This window comes from Bos indicus x Bos taurus, chromosome 12 (genome assembly GCF_003369695.1).
Source record: "Bos indicus x Bos taurus breed Angus x Brahman F1 hybrid chromosome 12, Bos_hybrid_MaternalHap_v2.0, whole genome shotgun sequence".
NCBI lineage: Eukaryota > Metazoa > Chordata > Mammalia > Artiodactyla > Bovidae > Bos > Bos indicus x Bos taurus.
The window spans coordinates 28,373,001-28,396,074 of NC_040087.1; the positions used below are offsets into that span (position 1 = coordinate 28,373,001).

Sequence of the window (23,074 nt, forward strand, 5' to 3'; positions counted from 1 at the left end):
AGACCAACACTGAACTTAGCAGAAACTGTACTAGAAGCAAGGTAACAGAAGAAATGTCTTCAAAATTCTGAAGGAATTATTTCAACCTCAAATTCTGTATTCAGTCAACTTTGTAATAAGATAAAAAATTACTGCATGTTTCCTTTCTCAAGAAGCCTATGGTAGTTGTCTGCCTTAAAACCAGGGAACAAATCTAGAAAGATACGAAATCCAGGCTATGGGGCTTCTAACACAGAAAGAGGTGAAAATAATCTCAAGAATGGTAACTGTGCCACATACATGGACAATAACCAATTGGGAACTGAGCAGGAATATGGAGAAATCCGAGGAATCTTCAGGAAAAAGAAATGAAACTGATAAAGGTATTTTAACATAGTGAGATGATTTTTATGTGGCTCTTGTGTGGAAATGAGTTGGTAATAAGGATAAAAGAAAATTAAGAAAAACAAGACAAGACATTTAATAACTCCAGGGAAAGCAGTAAGTTGTAAAGAAAGGAAATGTAAATCATAGTATATTGTATGCTGAATTGAAGCCCAAGTTAATGACAAATTATCTCTTTAACTTAAAAATGATTAATTTATTAAAATGCTTTCCTGAAATAGTGATTCAAAATATAACAGAAGTAAATTCTTTACAAGGTTATTTCATAAGTGAATCTGAATGTGCAACATTGCAATCATTTCTGATAGCAATATTGTAGACTATTCAACACTGACAAAGTCCTGTTACCTAGGTTTAAATATACATAGAGATGAAAAGTGTACTTTAGTATTATATATTCAAGAATCACTGAGACTTGATGTTCTAATCACACTGAAACAGAGATCTGGCCTAGTCACCAGGGTGGAAGTTGAGCAATATTATGAGGACAGCATGGTGGCAAGAGCTCCAAGTATAAAAATCAAGCATCTGATGCAAATTTACTCCTATTCTTTAACTGCAACCCACACTGTTTTAGCTCAATAAATATCTCTGGCTTTCCCCCCAAAATATTTAACTATCTGAGAAACCTGCCACTTACACATAGAGTATCAGTACATTTTTCAAAAACTGAAACATAATAGGCATAAGTAAATTTAAAATGTAAATGTAAAGCCTCTCTAGAATTTAACTGAATCAGTGCCTGATTTTTACCAAGAGTGTGCATGTATTTAACTTACCTTTAACATAAGAGATTCTGGGGCTTCAAGAGGTGTACAGGCATCAGAAGAGCCCACCAGCTCTGCTCCGTGAATTACGATCTTCTGACCCACAGTCAGTCTACCGTTCTTTAGGAGAGCTGAGAGGGGAGGGTCCACCTGGGCCTTAATAGCATACCATCCATCTGTAAGTTGGACAACGGCCACCTTTGTGGTATCCACACTGCTAGTCTTATTGCTAGAAGGTTCAGATATATCTGTGCTTAATGAAATTATTTCAGAAACACAGAGAACAAGTGTTTTTGCAGCTGTGTCATCCCTTTCCATTATCTTTTTTATCGCTGATCTTTTGCTTCTATCAATTTCCACATCATATCTAAAAAGAAATAGAAAAATGCATTATTTTAGGAATTGTGAGTCTAGAATTTCACTGTAAGAAAAAAGTCACTGAAAAATTGAGAATAAAAATTAAATAACCTTTACTGAAGAAATACCAAGACCAAAGAGAATTTCAAAGATAGTTGGCATTATATTAAGTTTTATACTGCTAAAATGAGTTAAATATTAATCTTCCCCAAATGCAATAATGCTTTACTTGTCAAATTCATATTCTCACGTGCCAAGAGTTTGAGAAGAGGGGAGGACAAAAGGGAAGCAAGAGGTATATAAATGTGCAATTGATCTTAAATGGGGCTGGAGGGTAACATGAGAACTATGCTATGCAAGTGGGGTAGCAACTATCATGACAACTGGCTAGTCATCCTTTATGATGGACAGTCACAGGTGGCTTACAAGTCTGACCCATACCACAATACAGGATTACATAATAGGATGCTTTAAACTTGCCTGTATTTTAGTTGAAGAAGTACCCTTTCTGGGTTCAGGCATCTATTAGCAAATTTCTTAGGAAAGGCAAATTCCATAGCTGCTAGTTTCCATATAATCCATCTATAATGATTATAGACCCAAACTCTAGAAATAAGCTTTGGATCCACACCTGGGGTGTCACACAGAGCTCTGAACAAATAAAGGGAGAATGAATAATAAAAACCACATAAGATGATACTGAGTTCAATAGCCCCAACTATTCTTTGCACAAAAACTAAATTGTATAAGATCATTCAATAAGTTTTTTATAAGTTAATATATAATCAATAAGCAATTTAACTTTAGAAAATGATTTGACATGTATCAAAATATGCTAATGAAAATTTCACATATTATTCAATACACTTGTTTCAACTGAAAAATAAGACATTTAAAATAATTATATTTTAGATTATATATTTCTTATTAAAGAGATTGTTTTTAGAAATCACCCAAGAATTTCCTTCTCTAGTCCTGGTTCTCTTAATATCTACTCCTTTCTGCTCAAATCTACAACCCCTCTGCCTTTCCCATTCTCACTCTCAGTACTAATGTGACTAGAAGTAATTAAGAGAACATCCATAAACATTCACCCTCTGGTCTACCAACCATTGGAACTGGTACCCTTACATGTTGCCTTCTTACTCTGTTTAAAAAGTTGTACCTCTCCTCACTCAATTCTCTCTACCCCACTTTGCTAGTTTTATCTTCAAAGTACTTACCACTTTTTAATATACTATATGAGTTACTTAGTCCTTTCAAAAATTTTCCTTCCTTGTCTCAAACCCCTCCACTAGAATATATGACTTACTAGGGCAAAGATTTTTTTGTTTTGCTAACCCTAGTACCCAAGATATGAGCAGTATCTGGGTATAGTAGGTCTTCAGTAAATATCTGCGAACTGATAAAAAGGCAAGCAGATAAAGAGGCAGCCGCTCTTTACCTAACTATCTCTGAGAGACTCTTCTTGCTTCAATAAACTTTCACTTTCTTTTTTTTTTTTTAAAAAGCTTGAGCTTCAACACTCAAAGATTTTTGAACCATGCCCACTTGATTACAAAATAATCACTATTAACCTCTAAACTATGTGGTCTTCTTAATACAATTAAGTGATACAACTATTACTTTTCCAACTAGAATCAATATTTGACATATGGGGCAAATGCCAAGATGTAAATACATTCCTGTTTTAAAATACTCTAAAAACAAGAAAAATTTAGAGAAAAGATGCTTTACCACTTTTCCAAAGCTGTAAATTTTGGAAAGATAAACCTAGATCTCAAAAATAAGGGTGCTAGAGAAAGTTTCCCATTGCTTGTCACTGGCATTAGGTAATAAATACCTTCCCTGATAGCACTTTAAATTCTGTTTGTATAAACATTAGAATCCTAAGAGGATAAACAGTTTCTAAACTGTTGGTTGAAGTTTTAGGGCCACTGGGGTTCTCTAGTTATTTGGTATTACTGATATTTAAGTATTTCTAATTTTAGTATTCATATATTTACTGAAATACACAATGAAAGAGAATATGCACGGAAGCGTGTCTGTGTGTGTGGTTTTACGAGAAGGCCAACCCATACTTAATTTTTCTTATCAGTCTTTATTTTGTATAAGCAATAAGAATAATATCCTAATTTAAGCAGAACCAATTCAGTAAATCCTAAGACAAACCAAAATTCATTTTTCAAAAGATTTCAACAGAATATCAACTGAACCACAAAGTGCTTAAAATGATTCATTGTATAAGCTTTTTGATTTCTAGTCAAGTTTTTAAGTTCGAGAGAGAGAAAGAAAGATGAAAAAGGGACTCGTAAGAAAGAGAGAGATGATGGAATATATAATATAAAATTTCTCTTTGCAGAGAGTACCTATAAAATTCTTCTTTTCCAGCCTTTCCATCATTGGAGGGTATGAGCCATCCACCATCAGCCAACTGTATTCCCTTTCCAGTCCATAAACTTTCCTTACCAAAATAATCCTGAGTGTGAAACTGAAAAGCCTCTGCATTTTTGCTGTTAATTTTTACACAGTGTTTAGAAACACCATACATATATAGCTGGACAAAATAAATGATAGAAAATTTTGAAAATGAGTAAAAAATCATCAAACAAAAGAACATGTTTCACAGAAAAAAACAATTATAACAAGCCAAAACTGAATTTACCCAAAGTTTTTCATTTAAATATGAAAACATTCACTATAAAAATACATAACTTGCTTACTAGAAGCTAAAAAATTTTTGTGTAATATAAATGACCCTCAAGAGTCTGCAGCACCTTTCTCATTCCCTTGGGGTACCTGCTTCCAGCGCAATGTGTGGTAGAAAGTCGTTGTGGGGATAAAAAAGTAACCTAATGTTTTAGAAAACCTCTTAAGTTAAAAAACTTAGAAAGGGCCCAGACTCTCATCTCTTCATTGCTCCAAATTCTAACTAGATAGAGCTGGCTTAGTAAGAATCTCTCTTAAAACTGTAAATGGCTCTTAGCAGGTTCAGGGTTATGAGTTATTCACACTTCCTCTAACACCTAGCTGAAAGCACTTATAGTACTAAATGAATACATTTTGAAGGGGGAAGAGAAGCAGTAACTTTAAAGTACAGATCACTCTGGTGGAATAAAGCAGCAGACAGGAAGGAGGCTGCCAAGGTAGGCCGATTAGGACATGATTTTACTCGTCCATTGCCCCAATTTGTTCTTTAAACAAAACAATTTGGAGATGCCAGTTAATAAAACAACACATTGCTGTAAGATTTATTAGCACTGTAGACAAAGGCATACCTGTTTGTGAGAACACGCAGAGGGAATTCGGCCTTCTACTGCCTCTCTGAGAGGGATTCTAGGCATAGTGGATGTTTTTGCAAGATACAGACTGCCAGGCTGTGGAAAAATACATTGCCTTTGTTTCTTTCTAATTCGCATATCCTGTATATCTCTGGCATTCTGAAGATTTGTAATTGAATCTATTAAAGAACAAACAGCAAAAACTTAAGTTGAATATAAAATTTTAAAAGTACAACCCTTGTTTTATAAAATCATATCAATTTGCTCTAACTTTAAATCTTAAGGGATGAAAAAAGTTTCTACTTAAAAAAACGTATAGAAGAACAGAAATAGATTGTTTTTATTTTGAATTTGGGAGAAAATTAGCAGCCTGGTAAAAATATAATCCAATAATAGCAGTCCTAGATTGTATGTCTAAAACTGTTTTTTTTTTTTTTAAACAAAAACATCTACAAGTAGTTACCTTTGGAAAAAAACATTAGAATAATTTAAGCTTTGGACCTGGCATTACAAAAGATTTTAAAATTAGTAATCACAATGAAAGTGGGAAAAATCCTCTCAAGGCATTATTTAATATAAGAAATAAATAACTGAAAGGCAAAAATATGTCAACACAAATTGTTACACAATACCTAAAGGTTCTTCTTCACCCTTGGTGAAAAGTATAGTTGTTGTTTGATGAATTTCACAGTTGTTAACATTGTTTTCACTGTCACCAGAGCCATGCTCATCTATGTTTTTTTGTTGTTTGTTTTCCTCCAAATTAGTATTCTTGCCAACAAACTGCTCATCTCTGTGAATGTGTGATTTAGTTTTAAAAGGTGGGACAAAGACTTTCATGGGTTTGCCTATAGTTATCGAGTGTCTCCTTTTCTCATTCCTTGGGTCAGGAACCTTGCAAAGTGGCTGCCCTGAAATTGATAAATTGCTTGAAGACTTTCCCAAAGTCAGGTGTTCATAAAAGTGAGACTTAGATAAAAATTCTTGACCAGGTGCAGTGAAATTTGGGGTCTGTATTTCTTGACGTTCCGTAGTTATGCTACAACAGGGAGAAAATATTTAAGTTTATTCACCAGTAAATGTATAAATGTTTCTGAATATTTTTTTTTTTTTTTGAGACCCTCAACTGCTACATGGCAATCCTATTCTGATAACCGTTTTGCATTTCATCATGGTTGCTCTCCAAAAGAATACCACACTCTGCAAGTCTGTCTCTCTCACACCAACTCCCAGCCTGACTTTATCACCTGCAAATAACAGAGAAGAGTCTCTCCTCCAGTTCAATCACAGCTCCTCACTTACCTCCTTCACCAGACATCTCTCTACCCGTTCTCATCTCATGGTAATCCCTTCACCTATACTCCTGGCCCCATTTCGTATCTCAACCTTGGGAGTCTCACTCTTGCAATGATCATTCCATATCCTTCCCTTCTCATTCATCATCTGTTACACCTTTTTCACTCAGAAAGTCTTGCCCACCCTTGACTTTTTTCTCAGCCTTATCTCCCCACTTCAAGGTAATACTGTTACCTATCCCTCGTGGTCAACCTTCTTCTACAGGTAATCTAAACTAGATGTTTTTACTTCTTCACTTTCTACTCATTGAACTCTCATTTCCCCCATTATTCTGTAGAAATTGTTTTCAATAAAGGTGCTAATGATCTCCCGAAGCCAAAATAAATAAAACTTCATGTGTAAATACATTCAGCTTGACCCCTGACAGTTTTGAAAACTTCCTTTTTAAAATTCTCAGCACCAACATTTACACCACGATTTTCCCTCTTTTTCCTTCTGTCTTTTTTAAAGTGTTTTTTTTTTTTTTTCTTCTTCTTTCTCTTAAAAACATTCCTGCCTCTAAAGTTGGATTTATTCTGTGGACACTTTGCCTGGGTGATGTGAATCAGTTACATTGCTTAAATCACCATCTATCTAACAACAAAAACATTAATCTTTGTTTGACATTCCCCGGATGTTATTCCTACACTGTGAACTGCATCAAGTATCAGACATCCCTACCTTGATGTTGCACACTCATCTCAAACTCAGCCTGTCCAAAACTAAAACTAATTACCTTCCCAAGCATAGAAGTTCTTCCTCCATACTTTGTTGAAAACCTCATACTTTCTTTCACCCAACCCTAAACCCTTGGAACTTGAAGTTACCCTAGAATTTATTTAGTTATCCATTCATCTAGCCAGCAAATAATGTGTTCCACTACATGCCAGGCAGTATTTTGGCTGTAGGATATAGTGACAAACCAAACAAAATCATTTACATTCTAGTGGAAGGAAACAAACAAATGTCAGCTGGTATAATATGCTATGGAGAAAATTAAAGCATGATAAGGGGGACAGAAAGTGTCCAGGAGAAATAAATAAATGATATTTTATACACTGATGAGGTGACATTTGTATAGAGACCTAGAAGAGGTGAGAGAAAGACATGTAGGGGCTTGGGAGGAGGCTGTTGGAGGCAGAGCGGACACCACATGCTAGGCTGGACACACATGTGCCTGGAGCAGAGTTCAAGGGGAAGTCAGCAGGTGAGACTGGAGAGGGAGCAACAAGGCCAGATCACAGAGAACCTGGGTAGCACGGCAAAGAATTCCAGCTTGTATTCTGAGATGAAGTCATGGAACAGTTTTTGAGTCCAGAAATGACATAATCTGTCATATCAATACTTTAAAAAGGACCCTGCCAGCTGCTTTGCTGAAAATTCACTGTGTCTAGGGAGGAGGGAGGAGGCAAAGTCAGAAGCATGGAGACCAAATCTATTGAAATAATCCAGGCAGTTTTATGATGACTTGAACCAGGTGTTAAGGGTGGAAGGGGTGAGAAGTGATTGGATTTCGGGTATATTTTGAAAGCAGACTTGTTAGACTTTTACATTTATAGGATAGGACATCAGCTTTGGAGATGTTAAGTTTATGATGGCTACAAGTCACCCAAATAAAAATGTCAAGCAAGTAGCTGAATGAATGAATATATTGTTTTTAGAAGAAATCTGGCTTAAAGATATGAATTTTGGAGTTATCACCAAATAGATGGTATACAAAAAGTCATGAGAGCAGATGAGACAGTAGTGGGGAAGGGCAGGAAGAGAAGCCATCTGGAGCTGAACCATGGGGTAATTTAATACTTAGTGGCTGGGGGAAGAACTAGCAAAGGAAAGTAAGAAAGATAGCCAGTGGGACAGGAGGAGAAGCAAGAGAGATGGCCCAGAAGCCAGAATAAAGTGTTAAGAAAGCAGGAGTGATTAACTGTGTCAATGCCACTGACAGGTTAACACAGGATGGGGGACAATGTAGACTTCACTGGTAATCTTGATGAGGGGTGGTAGTGGGTGGTGATAAAAGACTGAGATGGGTTCGGGAGAAAAAGGGAAGAGATTAAGTAGAGAAGCTGAGTTGAGACAATTCTAATGAGATGTGCTTTAAGTGGGGCATGGAAATGGACTGGTAGGATAAGAGGAGTCAAGAAAATCTTTTCAAGATGGGAGATTTATAGCAACTACCTATACTGATGGGCTTCCCTGATAGCTCAGTTGGTAAAGAATCTGCCTGCAATACAGAGAACTGGGGAGACCCTGGTTCAATTCCTGGGTCGGGAAGATCCCCTGGAGAAGGGATACGCTATGCACTCCAGTATTCTTGGGCTTCCCTTGTGGCTCAGCTGGTCAAGAATCTGCCTGCAATGCGAGAGACCTGGGCTCGATCCCTGGGTTGGAAAGATCCCCTGGAGAAGGGAAAGGCTACCCACTCCAGTATTCTGGCCTGGAGAATTCCATGGACTCTATAGTCCATGGGGTTGCAAAGAGTCAGACATGACTGAACGACTTTCACATTGATGGGACTAGTCCAGTAGGAATGAAAAATTATCAATGCAGGAGGGAGAGGTGACAATTGCTGGACTTGTTTCCTTGAATAGATGATCTAGATGTGATCAAATGCACAGGAATGAATAAACCTGCTCCAAAAGTTACTTTCATTGATTTCTTTTAGTCTATTGTTTTTAAATATGAAGACTATTGTGAAAATGAGGAGTCTGCTTTGCAGCTTCTATAATCAAGACATCTATTTGAATCTACTTGGGACATATTTTGCCACTCTCTGTTAATGACTATCTGGCCATATGGGGAATCTATCTTCCACTCAATCTCTACTCTACCACACGTACTAACTAAACGAAGCCTTTGTTGTTCTTTAGTTGCTAAGTCATGTCTGACTCTTGTGACTGCATGGACTGTAGTCTGCCTGGCTCCTTTGTCTATGGGATTCTCCAGGCATTCTCCAGGACTGTCCATGGCAACTGAAGTAGGTTGCCATGCTCTCCTCCAGGGGATCTTCTTGACCCAGGGATCGAACCTGGGTCTCCTGCACTGGCAGGTGGATTCTCTACCATTGAGTCACCTGGGAAGACAATAAATGCCTTTACTTCCTTACTAATCTCCTTGCAGTAGTTTCTCTCTGATCTAATTCTAAAACATACATCTGGTTGTGTCACTTCTCAGAAACATCCAAAGACAAACTATTGCCTGTCCAGGTTTTGATTTGTCAGAAATGATATCCAGGAAGCTTTCCTTTTTAGTCTTAAGTGTTAGTCGCTCAGTCATGCCTGACTCTCTGCGACCCCATGGACTGCAACCCACCAGGCTCCTCTGTCCATGAGATTTTCCAGGCAAGGATACTGGGGTGGGTTGCCATTTCCTTCTCCAGAGGATCTTCCCAACCCAGGGATCGAATCCGGGTCTCCTGTACTGCAGGCAGATTCTTTACCGACTGAGCTACAAGCGAAGTCCTTTTTAGTCTGACTCTCCCCATTTCTTTGTTTCCTCCCTATCCTCACCCCACCCCCATGCCTGACAAATCCCATGATGAAAGTCACACAGCTTCTTACTGCATCCAGATTTGCAATGACCTGTTTAACCAGCATTCTTTACATTCCATCTGAAGTACTTTCCCTATTAAGCTTTTGTCACATAATTAGCTGCCAATTTTTCTATGTTTTCACATCACTTTGTTATATTCATTTTAGTATTTATAGGACAATAATTCTTGTCATGCCTGGCTCTAAGGCAAGCAATCCAGTTGGACTTTTGAAGTTTTCTTCTTTTTGCATGGTCTGTTTTCCCTAAGCTCCTTTTTTGCCTTCCCTTTACTTTGGATACTATCTCTCACAGGAGCTTTCTTCCAGTGATGAGTGATTTTTGATTTTCTGTTCTCACTTAAGAGTGAAGCACTGAATAGCTGACTGGAAGCTGTGTGCTGGTGAGCTTGTCAATTGTTGGCTTCACTGTCTGGCAACGCAGTTTAATTTCAATACCTGCGACTATCAGTAGCCTTTTCTGTTGGGCTGGTCCTAAGACCCAGAAAAAGAATCATTCAGTCTTTTGCCTAGAGGCCCAGCTGCCAGCATTTGGGAGCCAAGTGTGGGAACCAGGCTAGGGGTTCTCACCACTTGAAATCCAGATTTTTACTTAATCTCTGTTTTCAGAGCCTTCCCGCAGTCCCATGCCCAATTCAGAATCTCTCCAATTCATCTTCTCCAGAGAACGACCTTCTGGTCTTTTGGTAGAAGAGGGATTTTTTTGCCTGCCTGCAGTGGGGGAGGGGAAAATCTTACATGGATTTTCAACTAATCTTCCTATTTTCTACTTCACCTTCAGAAGTATATGTTGCTGCCAATTTGAGTCTTTTTCAGGTTCTTTAGGGCAAACTGGGTAGCTTCTCTGCCTGTTCTAATGTTAGGCTTTAGATTTCTATGTCTTTCTAAGTCATTCATGATTTTAGCTTCATAAGTTTTTTTATTTCAGGATTTTCCTCGTGCTCCAGTGGCTAAGACTCTGTGCTCCCAATGCAGAAGGCATGGGTTCAATCCCTGGTCCTGGTCAGGGAACTATATCCCACATGCCACAACTAAGAGTTTGCATGCTGCAATTAAGACCCAGTGCAACCAAATAAATATATAAATAAATAAAATAAATATTAAAAAGAATATTAATTTTTTAAAAATTTGTTGTTTCTTCTGAAACAACACTGTACTTGCAGACTAATACATTTAAAAAATTCTGTTGTAACTAGTATGGTTTTGAGAGGGAAGAGAGATAAAAGTATATTTTTAATATATGTCATCTTTCATTTTTCTTTCACTTTTATTAATATAATTGAGATGTATGTGTGTGCTTAGTCGCTCAGTCATGTTCAACTCTTTGCGACCCCATGGATTATAGCCAGCCAGGCTCCTCTCTCCCTGGGGATTCTCCTGGCAAGAATACTGGAGTGGGTTGCCATGCCTTTCTCCAGGTGGCTTTCCCAACCTGGGGATCTAACCCAGCTCTCCTTCATTGCAGGCAGATTCTTTACCATCTGAGCCACCAGGGAAGCCCATGAATACTGGAGTGGGTAGTCTATCCCTTCTCCAGGAGATCTTCCAGACCCAGGAATTGAACCAGGGTTTCCTGCATCGCAGGCAGATTCTTTACCAGCTGAGCTACCAAGGATATGCCACCTTTATTAATTGGTTTTGAGTAATTTCCATATCCTGCTGAACTTTAGTACCTTATCCATAAAATTGAAGTAAAATCTATATGTCTACAAAGTTATTAAAGATGAGATAATAATATGTGTAGCAGTATCAAGTACTACCAGAGTACAGAATTACTTAATCCTGATGCAGGCTCACAAAAAAGGGAAGTGTTAAAGTCTTCACCGTATGTTAGAGCCAGTATATCTAGAAATATATTTTAAAAACCCACACTTTAACTACACTATATTAGTAGAATTAAAAAAAATTAAACATGTCTTACCAAGAGGGTCCACAGGTAACTGGCTCTAAAGAAATGTGATGCATAAACAACCTTCTATCTTTCATTGCGCCTAAAAATATATATTTCAATTATGTATTAATGAATACATTTTATATTATATATTAATGAAAATCTAATGAGAGATTTTATTTCCTATGTCTGTTCATTATACATTATTGTAACTAACAAAAATTTGAGAAAATTATACATTTAAATTTTTTCAATGCACATAATGAATGTTTAGTTCATAACTATCAAAAAATTTGGTTCTCAAATTGATAATGATTAATACCAAATAATGCACAGTGCAAACATATATATGAAATCAGTATAAATTTAGTCAGCTGATATTAATCAGAACTTGAAGGCATTAGTGAATTGCCAATGAAAATATAAATCTTTAGTTTTATGAAGGTTGACAAGCTAACCTGTAGATATTATTCATTTTCAATAGGTAACTTGTGATTCTTAAACCTTCCACTAGTCTATTAGTAGGGAGAGGACTGGTTGAATAAACCAGAATACGCTGATACCGCCATGTGATCAAATACTACATAGTCACAAGACAGAACAAGGAAGATCTCTCAATGCTCATTTACGCATGATCTCCAGATAAATTCGAACTGAACAACAAAGAAGGTACAAAACCCTGTGCACACTGATATCTTTTGAGTGAGAAAGAAAAGTAATGAGAATATATATATATATATACACACATATTTACTTATTTTTACAAAAAGAAGCCCTAAAAGGATAGACCAAAAACCATTAAAAATAGTTACCAATATAATAAGCAGGAAGTGAGGAAGTTGGTGAACAATATGGAGGAGACAGTGATGGAAATAAGACTTCTCTGAGTAAATATTTCTATAGTTTTGATGAATGAACTACATAAACAGTCTATTTATTCAAATATAAAATTTAAAAAGGCAAATCTTAAAATTGAAAACAAAGTGAAACTAATTAATCTAACCCAATTATCGAATTGTTAACCACAAAAATTCTTCTGAGTGACATCTAAATAGAGAACTTTAACTATACATTCCTTATGATATATGTTCTTAGGACAAAACCTGCAAAGAAAACTTAAATCTCCATTAGTAGTTTATGAATAGTAACAGTGGTACTGTAAACTTGAAGCTATTATACATATACTATAAGACGGTGATTCTCAGAGTGATCCATGGAACACTGGAAGGGAGTACCCACAATCCTTAGAGGGGATCCAAGCTGTCAAACAACCTTAATAATAATTGTGATTAATAATAAGTAGTAGTAGTAGTTATATATATCTTTCTCACTGTGTTGACACTGGCATTGCTGGTATGTCCTGCTGCATACTTTAGTGTGATAATTGTCTAAAGGAAATGCACTTTATGTGAACTGCACTAATCAACTTTCCCCCAAAGAATTCCATTTTTACTTGAAAGCATAACCAACAAACGATTTATTCAGAGTTGAGTATTCAGCAAATACTTCTTCAAAAATGAATGAAATAAGTTCATCACTACAAAAAAACAAGTGAGTATTTGCTGCGAAACAAACTATTGTAAAGTTCAAGCTTTTAAGCAAAATGACAATTTTAGAATGCTTATATCTGGTTGTTACCTTGACAATTTCCTAATACTACATTTTTAGATTAGATCAGTGGTGACATTAACAAAAGTAGTTGTTTAAGATTGTATAATGTATCAATGTTGGAAGAGCTACATAACTCTGAACTAATACTCTCAAAATGACTTAAGTATAATATTTAATATTTATAAATACTAAAATTTTTCAATTTTAATGTTGACTATGATAAATAGAAATTGAAATAATCCACATAATCAAATGCTCTTGAGGATCATCAGTAATTTTTAAGAGTATAAAGAAATTTTGAGAGCAAAAAATTTGAGAATCTTGGCTGGATAATAAAACAAATAAGTAAATATGTTAATGTTATTAGAACCAAGAATACAGCATTTAAAAAAATAATAACACCAGCAGCTCTGAGTGTAGTTAGCACTCAAATCTTGTTTTTTAAAAAGTATTAACCACTGAAAGGATCTCTGGAAATTCTAAGGACTCTAGAACTGGGGTGAAGAATTACAATGACTTCCTAGAAATCTTTCTGTGATAATACAAAGCAAGAAAGTGTTCAAAGGTTAATTAAAGCATATTAAAAACAAAAACTCTTAAGAAATACTTGAAGAGGTCACTACTTACAAATTTGAAATGATGTGAGCATCAAAAAGAATGTTACCTTTTGTAAAGAAATACATTATTTATAGTGTTCTTTTAAACTTTATATCCACATTATAAATAAGAATCTAAGAAATCAACTGTATCTAAAAGAGAAAGAAAAAAATTCCTTTACTACTCTTAGTAGTGATTATTATACCAACTACTCTTTACTCTGAAAATTGGGTGAGTGAAGAGAAAGAATTCAATATTTATCCTGCCTTTTTAGGAAGAACTATATAGATAATCCCCAGTTGTTAAGGGAAAGCCCTTCCTTGCTGAAGAATCCCAGCTAATAAATGTATAAAAAAATAACAGAATTTTAAAGTCACTATTTTTCAATCTCCAATTAAATAATCGAGTCTGGTAAATATTATGAAATCAACTGAATTGTAGAATCCAGCTTTTTATTTTAAAACTCCTTATTTGAGTATCATTTCACATTTCTCAATTATGGAAAAACCTCTACATTATACCTGGTAGTATGAAGGAAAAGCTCACATAACAAATAAAGCATGATAGCAAGACAGAAGTTTTAATAAACCACACTGTAAAGTCTTGCCCAATTATCCATATACCCAAAAGAGGTGAGAAAAACAACTTTAAGAATATTAAGTACAGTAATTAGAGAAGGAGAAAAGATACACATTAAAAAGCATATTTTACCATCTGGAGTGCTTTTTGAAGCCTTTAAGGATTTTCCTTGATTTTCTATTGTCCTGTCAAATTCATTTAACAAGTTTCGTTTGATTGGGGGTTCTCCTAAAAAGAAATTCCCATACATGTTTTTAAAGCAAATAACGTCAGTTTTATTTTTCAAAAGCCATAGTCCATTTTTAAAAACTAAAGTACTGGCTCTTACAATGTGTTAAGTAAAAAATACATAATAATTATAATTTAAATAGTGAACATTCTATTTTTAAGTGATTTTTATAATTTTGTAATTTTTGTAATTAATTTTTCAATGTCAATTTAATTTCTATTATTTTTTGACCATTTAAAATACTACTTTTTAATTGGGTCCAGGAATAAACAGATGTACCAGATATCACAGATAATCTTTTTTTTAATAAACTGCCACTTGATGTAACTTCAGGCATATTGGCAATAAGGACAAACAAAAAAATTTCTTCAAATAAACTTTTTTTTTTTTTGCATTACACTCAAGAAGGAATTTATTATATAGGTCCTTGAACTAGAGTCAGTGGGTAGGAGAAAATATTTTAAATTACCAAAATTAAAGTACTGGCAAAAGTAATATGTACTTCTTATTTAAAAACTCTTCAAAGGCTTAGAATAAACTTAAGCCATAATTGAAGTTACGAATTTCTATTCCATACTGAGATAATGTGTTAACAGATACCTTAAAAAAATATATATATTTGTTTATTTGGCTGTCTTGGGTCTTAGTTGAAGCATGTGGGATCTAGTTCCCCCACCAGGGATTGAACCCAGGCCCCGTGCATCGGGAGGGTAGAATCTTAGCCACTACACCACCAGGGAAGTCCTGATACTTTGTTTTAAGATGTTTTTTGATTTATTAAAGGAAGTGAACTTGAAGGATTTAATAAGTAAAAATGTCCTTGCAAGCCTTTATCAAATGTCCGATTATAAAGTGATTTAATTGTTTGACAAGAACCTGTACTATAAAGTAACCAGAAGCTGATTGTGCCTAGTCACTCAGTCGTGTCCGACTCTTTGCAACCCCATGGACTGTAGCCCGCCAGGCTTCTCTGTCCATGGGGATTCTCCAGGCAAGAATACTGGAGTGGACTGCCATGCCCTTCTCCAGAAGCTGATTAAGCTATATATATTTATATCTAACAATAGTGAGGGAAATGAAACAATGATGCTGTTGACAACACTTAGTAGAAATCTGAGTTGTTATTCCTAGGCATAAGGCCAACTTACTTTAGTGCACACATGAACAAAACAGGATCCTATAAATAAAGACATTATTTTCTATAAAAGAATTATGAGTATCTTTAGCATCTGCACCTCAGAATTTTGCACTAGAGAACTGCAACAATAAGGTAAGTATTGTAAACTTACTACTCTGCCTGTAACATGAACTTAGTATAGAATATGGCATGGATAATACTTGATTAAGGAAGTCTCTATCCACCAGGATGACTTAAGGGCAAAATGTACCAAGTGTAAGAATGAACTGACCATCTTCAGTGTTTTTGTCTAACCATCTTCAGTGTCTTTCTCTATAATGTGAAGGGCCTGGACAAGAAGACTTGTGAAAACTCAACTACTCTATGAGTCTAGAGTTTTTAAACAGGATTGACATGCTTCAGATCATTCACTTAAAAGTTGGAGAGTTACTTTTGGCATTTACTTTAATTGTAACTAATCAACAGATTTAATTATTTGAGATCATTCCTAGTCAAAGATACTAACAGAAAGAAAAAAAAAAATCAAACATCCAATTAACTTCATAATTGAACTGAGTTGTTAAATATACTATATTTAAAAGAGAAGTCAGAACATAGTCCAAATGGCATTAAGATCAGAATACTATTTACTAAAAACAAACTTATCTTAGAACACCTGCTAGATGAAAAAAAAAAAAAAAAAAAGCAAGCTAACCAACATCTATAGTCAGAAACCAGCTTTTAAAGTTCTTAATAGCCAGAGTCTGAAACTTTGTTCTCTCTCCCCATCTCTATGTGTATGTATATAAACATGACTTAACCAATGACTTCCTGGTACACAGACTCAGCAATATCAAGAATGAAACCAAACTACACACACAAGTCTGAAAAATGTACTTAGTGTATAATTTCCTAATTGTTACAAGCTAGCATACCAGAGGGAAAAGGCAATGGCAACCCACTCCAGTACTCTTGCCTGGAAAACCCCATGGACAGAGGAGCCTGGTAGGCTGTGGTCCATGGGGTCGCAAAAAGTCAGAGGTGACTGAGCGACTTCACTTTCACTTTTCGCTTTCATGCACTGGAGAAGGAAATGGCAACCCACTCCAGTATTCTTGCCTGGGACTCCCAGGGATGGGGGAGCTTGGTGGGCTGCCATCTATGGGGTCGCACAGAATCGGACATGACTGAAGCGACAGCAGCAGCAGCAGCAGCAGCATCATACCAGAATTATTAAGGACTTAACAATTTAAAAAGCAACTGGGAGACCAAAAGGCAAAAACAGACACTTACCGACTGTGACAAGTGCATCTCCTCTTCTTTTTTCTATTCTTGAATTTGACAAAACCGTTTCCTCATTTTTTTGGCATGTAAAAGGAGAGTGTTTCGCATGACTTGGAAATTCAGAATCTGTCAGCTCACCATCTTCCATAAAAGCTTTAGCAATCTCTACTGCTTCTGTTTCAAAATAGTTCTCTGGGTCTTTAGAGTCAGTAGAACAAATTTCTGTATTTGTTTTCACAAGATCAGGAAAAGTTTCCGTTTTCCCAATTTCCTTTTTTATATATTTAGGCAAAGTTTGCTTTTCCCCCAAAAGATGAATGTTGTCAGTGTGTGATACTCTGGTTCCTAATACTGACTGTTGTTGGTCTTGCTTAAATTCAGAGAGATACGAAGAAACTTTAATAGAGTGATTATTTTCTGATGAACCACTTTCAATGTTATAGTTGTTTGATAATTTAAATTCTTTATTGTAGGCTTTTTCCATTTTGGAGCTTACAGAGTGTTCTGGGGTTCTTTTATCAGTACAAGAGACAGGAAGTATCTTTGATACATCTTGCCTAGAAGTAGGTGAATGCTGGAGACTATATTCAGTTCCGATTAAATCGAATTCTTCAAACATTCCCTTAACTTTGCATAAGGCACTCTCAGAAACTGGAACGTGTTTTCCACTTGCTGTACTAAATCCAGAGAAAGCAGATGATAGTAAATTTGGGGGGTTATGTGTCATAGTATTTTCTTTTCTTGTGAATATGTCTGAATGCTCTTCATTACTTTTAAATGATACTCTGGAAAAGAACTGCTTGGCACTGTCTTCTGACTTAGAAAATACCTGTCTCGCTTTTTGTAATGCAGAATCTGACACTTGGACAGATTTTCCACTTGCTGTGTTAAAAATCCCACAAGCATTCATAGAAGAGACAGACCTGGGATGCTTTCCCATGTTAAATTTACATCTATCAGAAGTTTTCAAATCAACATGACGAAGTGGTATCTCAGAAACTTTCTCCAATCCAGAAATACTTTGGTCATGTAAAATCGGTTCACTTTGAATGTCAGGAGAAACATCATGTGAATGCATATTATGTTCTTCATTATCTGGAGAGTTAGGGAAAATAACATCCTCTGAGTTACCCAATGCCTTATGAGAATCTGTCACAGTTTTCGTTTGGTCAGTGCCTGATTTCGGCTCCGTGTTTTGCTTAGTATATATGTTCCTGCAGTTGTCTGTAAACCTCTCTCTGACTGTTGTTTCACGTGAAACAAAGGCTATTTGATCACTTGCTGTACTGTATGCAGGTGGTTCGGTCTCAAAATTATTTGAATTAGATAAGGCCACTTCAGCAGCTGTCTTTTTATTTTTGCATGGTGAAAACTTAGTCACAAGTTTCAGAACACAACTATCTTTGTCTACAGCTTGTGGGTTTATGTTTGCTTCTTTTATGGTGGGTATTACTTTAGAAAAACTAGTGTTTTTCCTACCTTTGACATTCTTTACTACTGGCTCAATACCAGAATTATCAATTTTATTTTTTGAGAGATTCTCTGATTTATTAAATCCCTCACTGGAATGACAAAAATCAGAATGATATGAATAGCTGTTAGGCATGCTGTTGTTTAAGGAAGTTGAATCTTGCTTTTCAGAGAGGCTTTTGTCATTTTCAGTTATACTGTTTGAACTGTTTCCACATGAAGGATTTCCTACGTAATCCCTAGTATATTCCTTTAAACATATAATTTTGGAGGAATTTATTTTTTCTGGTTGATCATTCAATTCTCCTTCTCTAAGCCATTTCTTGGCTTCAAGTAGTGAAGCCTGACTCACAGAAATTTTTCTACCATGTCCTGTGTAAAACGCTAAAGCTGAGTTTTCAATGGCTGAACAAGTGGAATGGTTTGTGTAACACGTTATAGGACTTTTTGCTGTTTCTTCTTCCATATTTTCATGTACTTTAACTTTCAGAGAGACACTGTGTGATGTGTGGAGATTTTCAGTTTGTCCTTGTAAATGATCACTTAAGAACCTGGGTGGCATGGCAGTCTCCTCAGAAACAAGCTTTTTCTCCTCTAGAGAATTCTGCATCTCTTCATGCTTTGGGGCAGTTCCTTTAACTATCTCACATGCTAAGTCAAGCCCTTCCTTACAAACCTCTCTGTCCATTAGCATTTTTGCCCCTTGATGGATAAAATCAGTCACTTCACTATTGTCTTGCTTTGTTTCATCAAAAAGATTTTTCACTTTGTCCAAAGACTCTTTGGCAATTTTTACTTTTTTCCCACTAGCTGTATGGAAACCCAACGTGGTTGGTTCTTTGATCTTTTTGAATTCACATTTTTCTCTTTGCTGCAGTGTCAGTATTTGATTTTCAATACCAGCTGGGCTGCTTTCTTGCAACATTTTGTTTTTGAACATACTGGTTTCCTCATGACTTGAAATGTCTATTTTGTTGATATTTATGCCAGAAAGTAATTCAGAATTTGAGGAATCTGAAAAATTATTCAATTCTTTTTCTGTACCTTTTTCATCAAAGAAATTTACAACTTTATTTAAAGACTCCTTAGAGACCCTTATGTTTTTCCCATTTGCAGTCCAAAAGGACAAATCAAAAACACCAAAATCTTTTATATTTTGCCTCATCTTATTAGCAATTGGCTCCTTTTTATTTGACTTATTAAATGTTTCTTCAGCTTTCATAACTTCCAAACAAGTTAAATCTGACAAACTTTCTTTAATTGGAATGTTTTCCTCTTTCATAAAGTGATGAGATAATTTCAGATGTATGTTGTATTGATCAGTATATGGTAAGCCACTTTCGTCTTTATGAACATAAACTGTATCATTTTTACTTGAAGCACAGCCATCAGATTCTCCTAAATTACAAACAAAACCAACACATTTGTTATCTTTGTTTTCAGTATTTCTCTTGAAGTCTTCAGTATTTTCTTTGACAAAAATGCTGGTGGTCATTTCAAAGTTACTTTGTAGTATCAGCTGGCATTTATTATTTTCCTCACTTAAATTTTTATCATTGCTATGATTTTCTACCTTAAACATAGAAACATCAGAATTGTTACACTGATTTGAAGAGAAACTTCCTGGATCTACTTCTGCAGGAGTTTTCTCACTAACTTTCTCGATGTCACTGAACAGTTTCATGGCTTTCTGCAATGCTTCATTAGAAACATTCAGTTTTGTGCCACGGGCTGAATAAAAGCCCCTAAACTCTTCTTCACCTTCATCTGTTAAAGAACCAGAAACACTTTTGTTACAGTTGGTTGTTGACAAGCAGATCATCTTTTGCTCACGTCCAGCTAAACCTTCACATTTCTTGCTGCTATCTATGTGACTGAGAGATGGGGCACTGGCTGTGAGATGAAGATCAACATCTTTCTGCTCCTCAGAAGTGGTATTCAAGACAGTCATCTGGGTTTCAGGCATTTCAAATGGATTACTCTGTAAAATGTGGCTTGGTTTTCTGAACTGTGTAAATTCAAACTGACTTCCTGATTCTTCCAATATTGTAGAAAGTTCTGTAATTTCTGCCTTCTGGCTGGGTGTTAAATTATGGTTTGAATTGAAGTCTTGCTTTAAAGATAAAACTGGAGGAGTTGTGTGACTGTTTTCACCATCAGAAACAACTGCACCACTCTGCACATACCCACACACTGTATCAACTGACTGTGAATCACGATCACGAGGTTGGCCTCCTTTCCTTTGATTTTCTAATGATTTTACAATTTCAACCCAAGGTAAGCTAGCAGGATAATGTTCTTCAATATCCTTGAAGAGCATTTTGCTTTTCTTAATGTTGTGTTCAGAGAGTTTTATCTCTTTATTAGAAGCTGTTCTGAAGCCATTTCCAAAACTGTGACTTGAAGTCAAATCTGAGAGTCCTGCCCATTTGTCCTTGCAAAAGTTATTTCTGTTTGATTTTGTATCTGTATCTAGGGACACATCTGGCTTTGAATCTTGACCTAGAGTCATCTTTGATTGTTGCTTTACGCTATTTCTATTCTTCTCTATAAGACCATGGACTGTATTTGATGAGACAGAATCTTTTGTAATGGACACTTTGGCTGCTTGTCCACCATCCATATCTGTACTTGTTACTCTAACAGAGTTTTTGAGAACAGGTTCTCTTAAACAACTGAGGTCTGCCTCATGAACTTCCTTTATGTTTCCTAAAATAGGAATATTCCTTTCACTAGTTGTTTGAAAGATATAATTATTTTCACTGTCTGGGGAGAGTTCTTCAGAGCTTGGGTTGACAGTTCTTTTTGAAATTAAAGTAGTTTCTTCCTGGTCTTTATGGATGACTGTGAGATTCATATTTTGGTGGCATTGTACTTTCACAGAAGGTAATGCTCCTGTTATATATTTTTCAGGTGACAACATCTCAGCTTTCTTAGAATTTTCATTTAAAACACATGTTTCTTGATTGTCTTCCATGGAAATATATTTAGTTAATTCAAAACCTGCTTCACAATTCTTAGATTTTATTTTCTCTGACATTTTATATGATTGTTTTCCTCTAGGAATAACAACTGGATTTGACAGAAGATCCTTGGAGCTAGGAGTTAAAATGGTGGTATTATCATGGTCATGTAAAAAACTTTCCTGGAATTGGAAGACAGTATCACTACATTCCTCTGAATGTGGCAATTCAGGGCGACATACTACAGGCAAGACTTTTTCCTTTATATCTGAAACACCTTGGCTTTTTGGATTATCTTCACAATGCTTGTCCTGCAAGCATGATACATAATCAGTTTCTGTGGTTATAAATGACTGCCATTTTTCCTTATTAATGTTTGTTTCTTTACAATAAAGATCCTGAGATATTGTTTTATTAGTAGAAGAACTGCTTTCATTATTAAAACATTTTCTCAGAACTGTCCCAAAAGAGCTGGTTAAAGACAAAGTTGGTTCTTCAGAATCATTCTGTGAACATTTTTTTTGGATAGAAGAAGGCAATGAACCTAAGCATGAAGACACAAAGTGACAAGATAAAATTCAAGTATCATCAATCACATTCACTAAATATTTTAAAGATAGTGTCTAAAAAGATAGTGTTTAAAACAAGAATTACGTGAAAATCAAGAAGTGAATGTCAAGTTTAAAGGAGAGAATTCTAAATATTCTCTATTTTGAAGTTACATTTCGCAACTAAAGATACAGAGGACCTAGTATTTTTAAATAATATTTATCATGTCAATTAAAATTAGTATGTAGCTAGTTGCCATAAGTAAAATTCAAAGTATTTTTGTTAGAAAATAAACTTGGAAAAGAATTCTTTGCTAATATTGATGTAATTGGAGTTAGAAAATCAAGGTAACGAAAAGGAACTAAAAAAGTAACCATTTCCTTTGGTTCAGTCTTTCACATTGAAGAAAAACAAAAAATGAACTTTAAAAACAGGTTCTACACATGAAGGGCCTGAAATATTACTTAATCTCAATTATATATGCAAATATTTAGTTAATTTTATTGACCTTCTGAATCTATTAACAAGTCAAAATTATTAGTCTCATTTTATTTATTCACTAACCACAGTTTTGTTGGTTTTATCTCTGATTTATACATTTTCCTCTGGAAATTAACCTAAATCTCAAACAATTCTGTACTCCAGTTCCACAAAGCCCATTGTTCATTACAATATTATCACCCACTCAAATATTCTCAGAGGGAGATAAAATCACCTTTTAACATACAGTTTGTATGTGTTAAGTCATGTCTGATTCTTTGCAACTAAATGGACTATAGCCACCAGGCTCCCCTGTCCATGGAATTTTCTTTCTCCAGGGGATCTTCTCGACCCAGAGACTGAACACACATAATAGCTACTGATAAATAAACTTTTGCTCAAATAAAAAATGGCTTTTACTATGCACACTGCTGACACTAAGATATAGTAATAACTCTAAGCAACCTCTAAATATTTAAGAAAACTGTGTAACAACAAAAATGTCACTATTTTATGACTGCCTTACATTAAACTTAGCTAACAATTAGCTTTTTTTCCTGTTTTTTACCTGCTTTAGAGAAAATACATATTAAATAGCACAACATATTTATAGAACTGTCCAACTTGCATAT

The 23,074-nt window shown here is 35.4% G+C and overlaps 1 protein-coding gene across 2 annotated transcripts in view; it reads right to left on the reverse strand.

Moving 5' to 3' along the window:
- The window catches only part of BRCA2 (BRCA2, DNA repair associated), a 52,639-nt gene that overhangs the window by 15,268 nt on the left and 14,297 nt on the right, over nucleotides 1-23,074 (reverse strand). The window contains exons 11-18 of one of the 2 annotated variants that reach the window (XM_027557451.1): nucleotides 16,990-21,957; nucleotides 14,483-14,578; nucleotides 11,594-11,663; nucleotides 5,422-5,828; nucleotides 4,787-4,968; nucleotides 3,878-4,065; nucleotides 1,989-2,159; nucleotides 1,164-1,518 (exon numbers count right to left, since the gene is read on the reverse strand). In XM_027557451.1, coding sequence (XP_027413252.1) covers nucleotides 1,164-1,518; nucleotides 1,989-2,159; nucleotides 3,878-4,065; nucleotides 4,787-4,968; nucleotides 5,422-5,828; nucleotides 11,594-11,663; nucleotides 14,483-14,578; nucleotides 16,990-21,957 — 6,437 coding nt within the window. The remainder of the gene's footprint in view (nucleotides 1-1,163; nucleotides 1,519-1,988; nucleotides 2,160-3,877; nucleotides 4,066-4,786; nucleotides 4,969-5,421; nucleotides 5,829-11,593; nucleotides 11,664-14,482; nucleotides 14,579-16,989; nucleotides 21,958-23,074) is intronic. The other variant, XM_027557452.1, reaches the window with a different exon arrangement.